Here is a 14,110-nt window from a genome sequence, read left to right as displayed (position 1 = left end):
AATTAGTATAAATTTCTACACAGTTTTCTTTTATTTTACAAACTTTGTCGATATTTGTTGAAAGGTTATAAATTATATGTTAAAACTTTTTTAGTTATTTAAATAATGAAAAAAAGAGAATCTTTTAAATTAGGCTATCAAATGTAATAAATATAAATTAAGATTTAGGGTCTAAAAAGTGTAAATTATTGAAAGAAAATAAAAATGTGTAAATTAATAAGACTTTTTCTACAAATAGGAATATAAATACTAATATAATAATATGTTTGGATAATCGTTAAGATTTTTTACTTAATTAATGACATTTTAAGGATGGAAAAGTTGTAATCGGTTAATAAATGGCCAGGTAAGTCGTTCTTTTTACTGATCGATGGGGTTGGTGGCCCATTGGTAAGGTTTTTGACCTTGGGAGATCCACCTGGGTTCGAGTCCTACTTCCCACATTTGTAAGAGTGGATTAATAGGGATTTTTTGAGAGTCCTAAGTTTCATCCCAGACATACGTGTAATTTAGGAGTACAAGTAGATTAAAATTTCGTTCTAAAAATAAAAAAAATGTGATTAATTGGAAAAAAAATGTATGTGAATGTAAGAAAAAAAAATGTAGATGATCGAAAGACAAATACAAGAATAAACAATCTTAATCATATAGCAACTATATATGATTAATTGAAAAAAAATGTGAATGCAAGAAAAAGAAGAATGAAAACGCATTAAACTTATATTATTATATGTATAATACCAGAAAAAAACTATATGAATAATTGTCGATAATCGAAATAAGACAAATGAACGCAAAAATAATATTATCTTTGTACAATAAATTATAGAAAGCGTAAGACAACGAAAAAGTTGACTATTTTAATTTAGAGATTTTATAAATTAAATAAATTTTAGAGGATAGTAAGTATGTGATAGAAAATTAAAAATTAAAAACAAAATAATAATACTAACACAATTAAAAATATTCAAAATCATTAATAAATAGAAAGTTTACGAAAAATAAATAATCTTTCTAAGATGATCGATCGAGAGTACATGTCTAGCATACACACTATATATCGTCACGTGAGAATATATATTGTAATACTCACATAAAATGTCTATCTTATTTAAAAACATAAGCTAATTTGGAAAAAGTCACAAATTGGGGGAAAAAATGATAAAAGTACACTAACCAAATAAATCATTCTTGTAAAGTAAATTGGCTCTTTCATGACAAAATTAGAAAGAAAAAAAGAGAGAGAGAGAGAAAGCAAACGTTGGCACGAAATCAAACTAAACAAAAATTAGAGGGGAAAAAAAAAGGAAAGTCAAAGTTGACACGAAATCCCAAATTTCAAAATTATATACTGTATATAGTAATTGGCATGATGCACGCGTATATCTCTAGCTAGTCTGTTTCCTGGTCTTGGGATCAAACTACTATATATATGATAAACGACAATACGGTTCTCCTTGAACGTGCTTACTCAATTATTAGTCAATTTAATTAACACATGCGGTATATATGTATCATACTATCATATATGTCCAATAAAAATATTGTTATTTAAAGTTTGTTTGAATTGAAGCACGTACGTACGTATAATTTCATGACAAGTTAAGTCTTGAAGATATATTCAACGAAAATGAAGGATACGGAATCTGACTACATATTTCTTTTTGAGAGTGACAAAAATGAGGATGAACATATAGATTTATATAGAGAGGAAATCGAAGATAATAAGGATTCGAAAGGAGATTCTTACCCGTCATGGCCTCAAAGTTACAGGTATATATACGTACATATAGCTAAATGCAAGTTATATATCTAGCCATATCATACAAAATGTACGAGTAATATATATACCAAAGCTTAAGTACTAACACGATAGCTACATATTCACTTTTTCCAATATATTATATATCTATATATAGAAAAAGGTTCACATGCTACGTACAAACTATTTCTTTAATTAGGAGACCTTCAATTCTATCTAGCTAGCTAAAATAGATGGATGTAACATTGCAGGGTGTCGATGGATGTTTATGGTGATGTATCGCCCCCAAAATTAACCTTTCTAGGGTCAACTAACGTATCAACATTAGGTGGTCCTTTTCTATCGAATTCGTCTTTACCACCTGAAAGCAGAAGACGCATCACTACTGATCACAAGGTATTCGGAAGTTTGTGCGAACCTCTCTTACCACAAGTAACAGACGACGACGGACATCATATATATCCTGCTGATCAATGCATTTCTTCTGCCAAGGAGTTGTCACAACATGAAAAATCTCCTGATATTAGACAAAGTTCTTTTGGTCAAGCTGTAGTTAACGGTATGTATATATATATATTACTCTTTTGAGGTAAACTTTTGAAAGTCTTGCTGTTATTATTAGTCTACGCATGTCATTGACCATTTGAAAATTAGTCAAATATGACTTCATCAAAATGATTTAAGGGTTATAAATCAAACTCTGATAATTATCTAATGATCTTATCCTTATAAGAATAATGAATTTAAGCTTTTGTTTTATCTATATATATTACTTAATAAAAAAAAAACATACCTCCGGTTGAAATTACATTTCTAAAAAAAAAAAAAAAAAAAAAAAAAGACCCTCTCGTTTCATTTGCAGTCACGCACGCAACCCTCTCTCGATATCTTTTTCACTCTTTCTTTCATTTGCACCCAGTTAATGGTATCCGCTTCAACGTAGAGGTACCATGCTAGTTATATATTATATGTGTTGAATTAGTAGTAGTGTAGTGACTAATTGATATAGATCAATTGGTACCATCACCATGTGACCATGTGGATCCATAAATGAAGGTTGCAGTCACAAGTTCAAATCTTGTCAAAGGGCAAGTAGAGAAACTATATTTGTGATTCACTTGTAAGAATGGAGAGTCATCAGACACATAAGTTATATGTGATGTGTGCTTTCAGTACCAAAATAATACATGGACTAGAGTTTTTTAAATAATACTCGTGTAGTATCTAGCTTAAAGTTCTGAAACAAAAAATCCATGTGGCCCAGATTTTAGGCCAAATTCTGTAGGCTTGTTTTCAATTAAGTCACCATCCTTGAGTAACATTGGGCTTAGTAATCATGCATATGCAAAATTTAAAACAAGTCTAGCCTTGCAGCCTTGTAGGTCAATTATTTACTGCTTTTTTCAATTAATAAATATTTTTCAATGTTTTAATCGTTTAATACATTCAAAATATATATATAACATCTTATAAGTTTGACATTGATATGCCTAAAACTGTATGAATCTCATAGAATACATTTATTTTAGGTCAGATGAAGTAGTTACTCCAAGATATTGTATCACCTAATTAAAAGGCTTTTAATTAACGTAGGAAAAGTATGAACTAAAGGTAACTTAACTGCATGTATCTATAGTTTTAGTAAAAGATTTTAAACTTAACTTGTGTAATTATAATATATATACTGATAATATATAATAGAAACATGTACATAGTTGGTTACATGCAGTAGAAATTCATGTATACTTAATTAATTACATTTTGAAACTGTTGACCACCCAATAATATCTGATCTTCTCATAAATGGTTAATTATTTCTTGTAGTTGTGAATGTCCTTTGTGGAGTTGCACTTCTGTCTACTCCTTATGCAATGAAAGAAGGAGGATGGTTTGGTTTGTCCATATTGTTTATCTTTTCAGTTCTTTCATTCTATACCGGTATCATCATCCGCTACTGCTTGGATAGTCAACCTGGCCTTAGCACCTACCCCGATATTGGTGAGGCTGCTTTTGGACTAGCTGGACGCCTAATCATCTCTGTAAGTTTCGTGTTACTTCATTCTTCTCATAAATATATGGTTAATTGTTTCTGCCAAAATAGTAATGTCGATCATCAATTTTATAGTTAACAAAAGAGATGATTTTGTTAGCTTAATGTCTATAATTGTTACCCAATGTACATCTCACGAAATTAAGGTCATATATAAGTAAAGAAAATTACGATAATTAAGTAGTAGTTATATGTGACAAAATAGGTCAAAATGGGTTAAGGATTCCAAAGTAAGTTGGTACGGGTCCAAAATGGCAAGGAAGACCCAAATAGTTTTTGGCCCGGTTTTTGAGAAACTGTATAAGTATAGTTTATGCCTTCAATTTTTTTACTTTTCAAATATATGGTTGAACTTTCGACGCCAAGCACTCTTTCACCACATAAATTTCAATTCTATGATTGATGAGGTCTTTCATTTACTTAATTTAATGAAACTTGTCAAAGTTATACAAAAGAAATTTGGATGGCTTTATATATATATGGTTTGACCCATCAACATTTTAGCTAAAGTTTTGAGTTAGCCCTAATTTGACCTCTTAAAGATGAAACATAACCTTAATACGCTAGCTAGCTCATCCATGAGCAATTCAGTTGAGATTGCCACCTGAAGTAGTAATCTTTAATTTTCATAAATCGACTCAGAGTGTTAAATTAAAGAGAATTACTCTATGAAAATACCGTTCGCCTTTCCTCATGCCTACACTCTTGAATTTTCTTATCATCTGAATGCACTAAAATACAAACTTTTTTTTTCTTTTTCTTTTGTAGTAGTAGTAGCAAATACAATAACGCAGTTGGAAAATTTGAAAGCAATAGAAGGTTGTAATGTTTTTATGTGTATATTATTCACAATCAAAGGCCCTATATATAGGGAAGAATGCAACCATCAAAATAGGAAGAGATATACACATAATTATACAAGATTATCTCTAAATAACAAATACTATCTATTCCTAAAATATAGATTCATTATCGGCTGCTAAGACACCCCCTCAGTTTGAGCGGGCGGAGGACAGACGCTCAAGCTGGATCGAAATGACTTGAATAGCTCCCGAGATAATCCTTTGGTGAAAATATCTGCATACTACAAAGCGGAAGGGACATGAAGAACTCTGATATGTCCAAGACGAACCTTCTCTCGAACGAAGTGTATATCTATCTCTATGTGTTTTGTTCGTTGATGTTGAACCGGATTATTGGACAAATAAACTGCTGAAACATTGTCACAAAACACTATAGATGCACGCTGCAATGGAGTATGAAGTTCGAGAAGTAAATTTCGAATCCACGATGTTTCAGCAACTGCATTAGCGACACCTCGATACTCGGCTTCTGCACTAAATCGTGAGACCGTAGGTTGTCTTTTAGCAGACCACGAAATAAGATTGTTACCAAGAAATACACAATAACCTGATGTAGAACGTCTTGAATCTGGACAGCCACCCCAATCCGCATTAGAATAAGCAATTAAATCATGTGAGCCTGACTTAACAATGCGTAAACCATATTCAAGTGTGCCTTGTAAATACCGGAGTATGCGCTTCATAAATGCAAAGTGAGGCTCTCGAGGTTCATGCATAAAGAGGCAAACCTGTTGAACTGCATATGACAAATCTCGCCGAGTGAAAGTCAAGTACTGCAAAGCACCCGCAAGACTTCGATACAAGGTCGGGTCAGAAAACAATGGACCATCAGTTGCACTAAGCTTAGAAGAGAGATCAACAGGTGTAGCACATGGTTTGCAAGATGACATAGACGCGCGGGCTATTATATCTTTAGCATTCTGGGCTTGAGACAAGAATATGCCGTGTTTCTGCTGAGTAACTTTTATCCCCAAAAAATGATGTAAACGGCCTAAATCCGTCATGGCGAACTCTCGTGAGAGTGTGCCAATAATGTCGCTCAAAAGACGATCATTAGAAGCTGTAAGAACAATATCATCGACATATAATAATAAATAAGCAATATTCGAAGCATCCTGATGATAAACGAATAGAGACTGGTCGCATGTGCTACTGCGAAATCCTTTGGATGTGATAAAATTTGCAAAACGGGTGTGCCAAGCCCGTGGAGCCTGCTTTAGACCATACAACGATTTCTTCAGGCGACAAACATGATTAGGAAACCGTTTATCATAGAAACCCGGTGGTTGATGCATAAAGAACGTCTCATTTAGTTCCACGTGTAGAAAAGCATTCTTGACATCAAGTTGATGAATAGACCAAGCCCGTGACACAGCCAAAGACAAAACTGTACGAATAGTGGCAGGTTTGACCACCGGACTAAAAGTTTCATCACAATCCACACCGACTGTTTGAGAATTACCATTAACCACTAACCGTGCTTTATAACGTTCCAATGTCCCATCTGATTTAAATTTGTGCCTAAATAACCACATGCAGCGGATAACAGGGTGATCGTGTGGTCGGGGAACCAGTTCCCATGTTTCATTATCCTGTAAAGCCGAATACTCGGTTTGCATGGCATGCAACCAATTTGGATCAGTTAGAGCTTTGGCATAAGAGGTGGGAATAGGTGAGAGAGAGGTGGTGTGGTGTATGGAGGATAGGTCGGCATGGGATTTGGACCTTGTTGTCATCGGGTGTTGGTTTAAAGTGGAAGCGGTAGGTTGGGTAGTGGAATGGGCCGGGCTAGTAACGACGTTAGGTAATGGGCCAAGGGTTGGGATGGGCTGTGGGATTGGTAATGGATGAGGTCTTCGGGAATAGGTGAAGGTGTACGGGGCAGTAGCCTGGTGGGCCGGTAAGTCAGAGATGAGTGTTTGGGCCGGTTGGTTGGGTTGGGCCTGTTGGGACGGTCGATGGAAAGTGAAGCCGGGTGGCAGAGGGTCATCCAAAAAATTATAGGATGAGGGTGAGTGAGGAAGAGTGTAGGGAAGCACATGCTCATCAAACGAACGTGGCGTGCGAATACTCGTAAGTGTTTGTAATCCGGGTGACGAAGGTAAAGGGCAAAAGTGGGTGTATAAAAATTGAGCCTTTTGGTTGGTAGGATATTATGAAGGTAGGTGGCAGTGTGTAAAGCCTCAATCCAAAACGAAGGAGGGAGATTCGCATGAATTAAAAGGGCCCGAATAATGTCGTTAAGGCGTCGTATCATGCGTTCTGCCCTACCGTTTTGGGAGGATGTTTGGGGGCAAGAGAAACGAAACAGTAAACCGTTTTGATGATCAAAATTTTTAAATGCTAAATTGTCAAATTCAGCCCCAAAGTCACATTGAAAGGTTTTTATTTTGCGGTTAAATTGGGTGAAAATTAATTGATGGAATTTGGCAAATGTGGGAAAGGTTTCGGACTTATATTTTAGGGGGTAAACCCACACGAAGTGTGAGAAGTTGTCAATTAGCACCATATAGTACTTGTATCCTGTTTTACTCGTGATTGACGAAGTCCATAAATCGCAATGAATAATATCAAAAGGAGCAAAAGTAAACGTATTAGATAAATGAAAAGGCAATCTTTTACTATTCGAAAGTTGACAAGAATTGCAAAGATGACTTTTGTCCTTATTACATTGAAAATTAAAATTACGATTTAAAATATCTAGAACTTACGCCCCAGGATGTCCTAGACGATCATGCCATGGTAAGTGGAGGGAGGCAATGAAGGTGGCTTGAGGCGGTAGTTGAGGAGGCGTGAATGTATAGAGAGTCCCAGTGCTATTATGGCGAGAAAGTGTCTTCTTAGTTTTGAGGTCCTTCAAAGAAAAACCAAACGGGTCAAATTCGACAGACACTAGGTTATCACGAGTAAAACGTCTAACGGAAATAAGATTTTTAATTATTTAGGGGCTGTAAAGGATATGTGGGACGATATAAGTGCGGTTTGGTAAGGGGTGAAAGCCGGTACCTGATCCTTTAATTGGTAAAGTCATGCCGTTGCCTACCAAAATATTATGACAAACAGGAGAAAAATCAGGGATGCGAATTTTACCTTTTTCGTTGGTGACGTGGGTTTCGGCTCCTGTGTCCATAACATCCGAGGTCCAGCCCGTATTCTGAGAGTTAACCTGTAAATTGGCCATGGCAGCAGTTAAATCGGTTGGGCACATGGGGTTATAGGTGGGCTGCTAAAATCCAGATGGGTATAGGCTGAACTGGGCCGAAGGAAAAGCTGAATAGTGGGCCTGTGCATCATGTTGTGGGGCGGCCTGCTTGTTGGTCCATTGTGATTGCTGAGTTGGATAAGGGCACGGTGGAGGTGTCCACCAAGCCCAGTGTGGAAACGACAGCGGTGCTCCATGTACTAAATGATTATACGAGTTCCAAACCGATTGTTGTGAGCGGCCCCTGCCACGACCCTTTCGATTATACGAGCCACCACGTCCCCGACTGCCTCTCCGATTGGAATATGAGGATGAATTGTCATGTTGGAGTTGATTGGGTGCTGCTGATGCACTGGTAGAAGGCGGCTGCGATGGTGCAGTTGCAGCCAATATGGTGTTCTGGGTTCCTTTTTGGGCTTCGATCCTGATAACCTCATCGTTGAGCATAGCTATGGCCTCGTCCCAATCAACACCCTGCTGATTAATCAAGGAGGCAGTGGTGTTGTATTCGGCCGGAAGACCACGAACAAGCTGAAGGACGAGTCTTGATTCAGAAACTGGTTGATCGACGTCGGTCAATTGGTTAGCCAAATCAGAAAGTTGTTGGCAATAATCATCAACCGAGGAACAAGCGGTCAATGTAAGGTTACAAAACCTTGTCTCGAGCGCCGCAGCGCGAGCGTTTTTGTTACTCAAGAATTTCTTCTTGAGTTTTAGCCAAGCCTCTCTTGCTACAGTAGTGTCCATAAGGTGTTTCAGATTATCGTCAGAAACGATATTGTAGATCCATTAGAAGACCAAGGCGTCTAGTTCTTTCCATTGGTCGTATTCTGGAGAGTTGGCGGCTGGAGGGGCTGAACCGTCTATGTGGTTTTCGACCTTGTATGCGACAGCATGAAGGCGAAAAAGCTTAACCCATTGCAAATATGTAACCTTGGATCCGTCCAGAGTGCGGATTTTAGATTGAATATTCGTCACAGAGTAAGTAGGGTGAAGGAGGACGGGTTTGTTGGACGATTCAGCAGCATCATCTTTTGTCATGATGACAAGGACCGAACGAATCCGGTGGGAATGAAACGAAAAAAAAAAAAGGAAGGAAGGTTAGGGATCGATTATTGATCTGATACCATGAAAGCAATAGAAGGTTGTAATGTTTTTCTGTGTATATTATTCACAATCAAAGGCCCTATATATCCCGAATACAACCATCAAAATAGGAAGAGATATACACATAATTATACAAGATTATCTCTAAATAACAAATACTATCTATTCCTAAAATATAGAAATATTATCGGCTGCTAAGAAAATTGTCTACAACTATGAATAATATAATAAGAAATGTTAGAACTTTAATTAGTTAATCAATGATATATAAGCACATTAGTAGCATTTGGGCACCATATATACACAATCGAAAAACTTGTACATTTGTTCCGAGAAAACTGATCTGTTTTCATTTGTTATTACTTGTTGTTGATCATCGACCTTTTTCTTTCTTATTTTGCAGATATTTTTCTACGTGGAGTTGTACGTAAGTATATTTGACAGGATAGATATGCATTATGTACAAATATCACTTGTTCTTTTATGTAAAATTTAATTAAATCACTTCATACTTATACTGCAGGCATCATGCGTTGAGTTTATAATCATGGAGAGTGATAGCCTTTCTTCTTTGTTTCCAAATACACATTTAAATCTTGGTGGACATCAACTAAGTTCCCATTATCTATTTGCAATTATGATCACTCTCATTGTTCTTCCTACAGTTTGGCTTCGTGACTTGAGTTTTCTGAGTTACATCTCCGGTTAGTACAGACGACCTCAATGAAATTCCTGCATAAATTGTTAATTTTTTTTTTTTACTACTATTAACTGTCTAACCATGTATTACGCTTTTGTAACCAGCTGGTGGAGTTCTTGTGACAATTCTTGTGGTAATTTGCTTGTTTTGGGTTGGTTTGGTGGACAACATTGGCTTTCAGCATGACAGTACAAGGATGTTGAACCTTTCATCTTTGCCCGTGTCTATTGGGATTTACGGTTACTGTTATGCAGGACACGCCGTCCTTCCCCACATCTATATGTCCATGGAAACACGTAATCAGTATCCACTAGTTCTTCTAACTAGGTAACACCATTTAGCAATTAAAAATACCAAACCAATTTTGAATTAATTTGATTTCAGATGTCACGGCACATTTTAATTCAACATATATACATCAAGTATTGATTAGTCATATTCAGAATTCGAAATTCTACGTGTGTATTAACTTTTTCTTTTCACGTAGCTTCGCCATATGTACTTTACTCTATGCTGGAGCTGCCACAATGGGATACATGATGTTTGGTGAATCAATAGAATCACAGTTCACTCTCAATCTACCTTCGAATTTTCTTGCCTCCAAAATTGCAGTTTGGGCTACAGTAAGTAATGTACTACTAGGTGATCAGTTCATATTTTAAAATCATGCCTGATTACTGTTTTTACTCTGTGTTGTAGGTGATCAGCCCACTTACCAAATATCCTTTTTTTTTTTAATTGAATTATTCTTGATAAAGCCTGGATATATATGATACTACTCTTTAGCCTTCTTAAACCAATTTAACAAAGGACAATTGTAAATCTCTTAACAATTAGAATCACGTATGCTATAACCATATCCCCGGTGGCTAGGAGTTTGGAGGAACTCATACCATCAGACGATCAACGGTCTCACATCTATTCCATCCTCTTTAGAACGACGTTGGTGATTTCTTCTTTAGTTGTGGCCATTTGTTTTCCCTTCTTTGGTAAGCTAAAGTTATCGTGTTCTTTTAGAAAGACAAATGTTAATTTTCCGCACAAATTTTACAAATATTGTTCACATGAGACTAGAACACACTACCTATTAGTTGATGGGTAATGTCAAATTCTACCTATATGGAACTCATGAGAGGCTCTGAATCCTTCTGTTTACAGCTCTCGTTATGTCGCTGATTGGGTCTTTAATGACGATGCTAGTGGTAAGTTTTTAATTACATGCTATATTTGTCAAGTTATCCATCTCCTGCTAGCTTTTACCCTGCTTTATATGTTACCTTTATTTTTAATTTTTGGACAATAATTGAACTTTGTTTTTTTTTTTAGTTTACAAACATTTTACATAACTCTCAGACAATTGGTAACTATTCATCCTTTTAATCTACACTTATTTTTCTATCACATCAGTATCATCTTCTCACCTTTTTATTCTACTCTCCCCGTCCCACTAATTATGTTCTATTTTGAATATTCAAAGTCTTTTTTTATAAACTTTGACCTTAAATATTTTTATTTGTGTCATATAATATTTGATGAAAGTTATATGAATGGATTGAGTTTTAAATGTATTTTTTATTGTTATAATTTTCATAAAATATTATATAACACAAGTTAAAATATTTAAGATCAAAGTTTAAAAAAGAAGACTTTGAAAATTCAAACTAAGACACATTTAGTGAGATGGAGGGGTACTATTTTTCTCTTTACCATTCACCTACAATTTGAGTCCACCTTTATTTAATTAAAAACACAAAACATCTAAATTATAAATAAAAATTCCATTAATATATAAATTAAAAACTACATCATTATATAATAAAAACAAGACATAAATAAAAAATACCTACTACTACTACTACTACTAATAATAATAATAATAATAATAATAAAACTAAATTATAGTAGATCGGCCCTAACAAATTCAGATGTTATGTTTTTGTTGCTCCAAACCACTCAAATTCTTTTGAATCTAGGCCTTCATGCGTCATTTTTAAAACTTCAAGATCGACTTTCTTTTGTTTTAAAGTGATCAAACTTCTAGCCTCCTCAACTGCATCCATTTTCCTTGAGATTAAAGCAACGATTTTTTTAAGCATGTTTTCTTTTAACATATCTATGTCAATCTTTAAAAAAATAATTATTATTTATTTAATATAAATATGTATCTAAATTAATATATCTTGTTTAACTTGCAAAACATATACGAGTACTTCACAAATAATAAAATCACCATTCACGTGCAAAAGATTCGCATGGCCAAACATATAACAAAGTCGGTCGGTGAAGTATATAACCGTTAAACAATATCCGAATGAGTTCACTCTAATAAAGGCTTCACATATTACGTCGCTATTATGACTATCCACTTAACGGTCCCTTTCTTATTACAAAATTTAGATAAATATAATACTTCTTTTTTTTGGAATCTTCCAAAGAAAATTATTATTATTATGCTTTGACCAATATCATATCTACCGATAATAAAAATAAATATTGTTTTACCTGTGACAACAATAACTAATTGGATACATAGAAAGTTTTATTTTATTGTTACGAAATTTTAGAATTGATTTTTTATACATAATTATATCACCTTCTATAAAATATGTTATACTCGTAGTATTTTACATCAAATGACATACAAACATCATACATGGACTAATATTGCACCTTTTGTTGTTTCAGTCATTCATATTTCCTTGTGTTTGCTTCCTGCGAATGTTGGGGGTAATGTAACTCGCTTTCAGGTATCACATATAACTTTATTTAAAAAAAATCCTTTATTTTCAATCTTTATTAACATAAAACATAAGTTTTTTAAAAATATTTTCCATGAAAAAAGAAAACATTGTTTACTACTTTCCAATGAAAAATTAAAAATCATTTTTTAAAATTGTTTTCCACTTTTCATTTTTTCATATTCAAAATTTTGAAAACCACAAATTGTTTTTCATTTTCTAAATGAACGTTTTTTTAAAGTTTTCATTTGTTTTCTTGAAATAAAAAACTAGAATACATTTTTCACAATTAAACGCGTCCTTAGAATTTAATTTACTATATTTAGTTCAATGTGATAATAAATATTAATAGACACCAACAAACTAAAATTTTGGTATTAGAGTTAATGGTAAAAATAATTTAGTATAAGAAGTCAGTTTATTACAAATGTGATTCTAGTAAATTAAATTTCCAGTGTGGTGAGCTAAAGATGATTTTAAACTTCAATCCACCTATACTTGTTTGTTTTCTCTAATTCTTCATTTTCAATTTGGAAATCCATATTGTTATGTGGTGACTGATGCAAAATTGGAACCCACAATATTAAATATATATATATATAGAGAGAGAGAGAGCTGAGTAATTGACCAAATCAATGATATCTGTATAGTTGTAAGTAATGAGAAGCTCAAAGAAGTACACCATTTTCTACGATTACATAATTTTAAAATGTATGTGTAGTTGCATTTGTTTTGTTTCTCATCTTACTATTCCATTTACTGATTTGTTTGGTAGGGATCACTTTGCGTACTGATCATAGTTATCGGAGTTGTCTCACTAATGTTTGGAACCTACACAGCCATGTCTGAAATCATTCAAAAACTAGTATGAACATATTTGAACATAAATACTTGTATCTATTCTTGTGGAATTATATTCTTATTTTACATTTTTGTATTGGTAAATTAAAGATTGTATTAAGATATGTGGACTTTGAAATAATGAGAGTATGAGATATTCAGTTAAGGAAAAAGTCTTAACAAATAGATGATTCATTCAACAAAAGTTTAAATGCATTAGTAACTTAAAGATCAGATATTCTGGTTTACAACGAGTATGATATCAACTCGAAATTCCAAAAGAATGAAAGATACACTTACTTAACCTATGTGCAAGTGTGAATCCATATCACTCCTCCATTTATTTCCATACCTTCCAAAATAAAGTTGAATGAGATCTAAAATTTGGACAAAATAAACATTTTATCATGACACTTCCACTACTGTAAGGTTTACTGTTTTGGATACAAAACTTTTACCATATTTGTTTTTCATCGGGCCTATCAAAGTTATTAAAAGTATGGGGTAATTTATAATTTATTAGTAATTTAGGTTCCTCAGGTAGTCGGGTTGATCCAAATTATTTATATTTAGTCAACAAAATGCCAAACCATAAATTAATTTACTTAATCTTTCGGATTCAACCAAATCAAACACGAATGTTATGTACGGTTCAGTTTGTTTTTAAGAATCAGATTGATTTTCGAATGAAATGGTTTTGACCCAAAGCATTAAGCATGAACTCCCCTTCAGTTTAACAGCCGACGACCTTAAGTTTCTTACACTATTGTTGATTGTTTGACAGGCCCCCAGAAGCCCAAACTTCACAATGTTTGTTCCATTTTACAGGTCCATTTACAACAGGGCTT

The 14,110-nt window shown here is 34.1% G+C and overlaps 1 protein-coding gene across 1 annotated transcript; it reads left to right on the top strand.

The window, feature by feature from the left end:
* The first annotated feature begins 1,630 nt into the window (after positions 1 to 1,630).
* On the top strand, positions 1,631 to 12,420 carry LOC122585747 (amino acid transporter AVT1C-like). The gene is made up of 11 exons (XM_043757876.1): positions 1,631 to 1,773; positions 2,014 to 2,321; positions 3,587 to 3,801; positions 9,388 to 9,411; positions 9,508 to 9,688; positions 9,789 to 10,011; positions 10,172 to 10,307; positions 10,384 to 10,403; positions 10,528 to 10,673; positions 10,843 to 10,886; positions 12,370 to 12,420. The coding sequence occupies exons 1-11, from the start codon at positions 1,631 to 1,633 to the stop codon at positions 12,418 to 12,420; spliced, it is 1,491 nt and encodes a 496-aa protein (XP_043613811.1).
* Positions 12,421 to 14,110: the final 1,690 nt, after the last annotated feature.

The sequence above is a fragment of the Erigeron canadensis genome, chromosome 1 (assembly GCF_010389155.1).
Source record: "Erigeron canadensis isolate Cc75 chromosome 1, C_canadensis_v1, whole genome shotgun sequence".
Classification (NCBI taxonomy): domain Eukaryota; kingdom Viridiplantae; phylum Streptophyta; class Magnoliopsida; order Asterales; family Asteraceae; genus Erigeron; species Erigeron canadensis.
The sequence above is the reverse complement of the archived record's forward strand: the minus strand, read 5'-3'. Positions and strand labels throughout refer to the sequence as shown.

Excerpts from the sequence above, each read along its gene's own strand:
- LOC122585747 (XM_043757876.1), top strand. The coding sequence starts at position 1,631 with ATGAAGGATACGGAATCTGACTACATATTTCTTTTTGAGAGTGACAAA. Across the intron at positions 10,308-10,383 it reads AAATTGCAGTTTGGGCTACA|GTGATCAGCCCACTTACCAA; the intron begins GTAAGTAATGTA and ends TCTGTGTTGTAG. Across the intron at positions 10,887-12,369 it reads CTTTAATGACGATGCTAGTG|TCATTCATATTTCCTTGTGT; the intron begins GTAAGTTTTTAA and ends TTGTTGTTTCAG.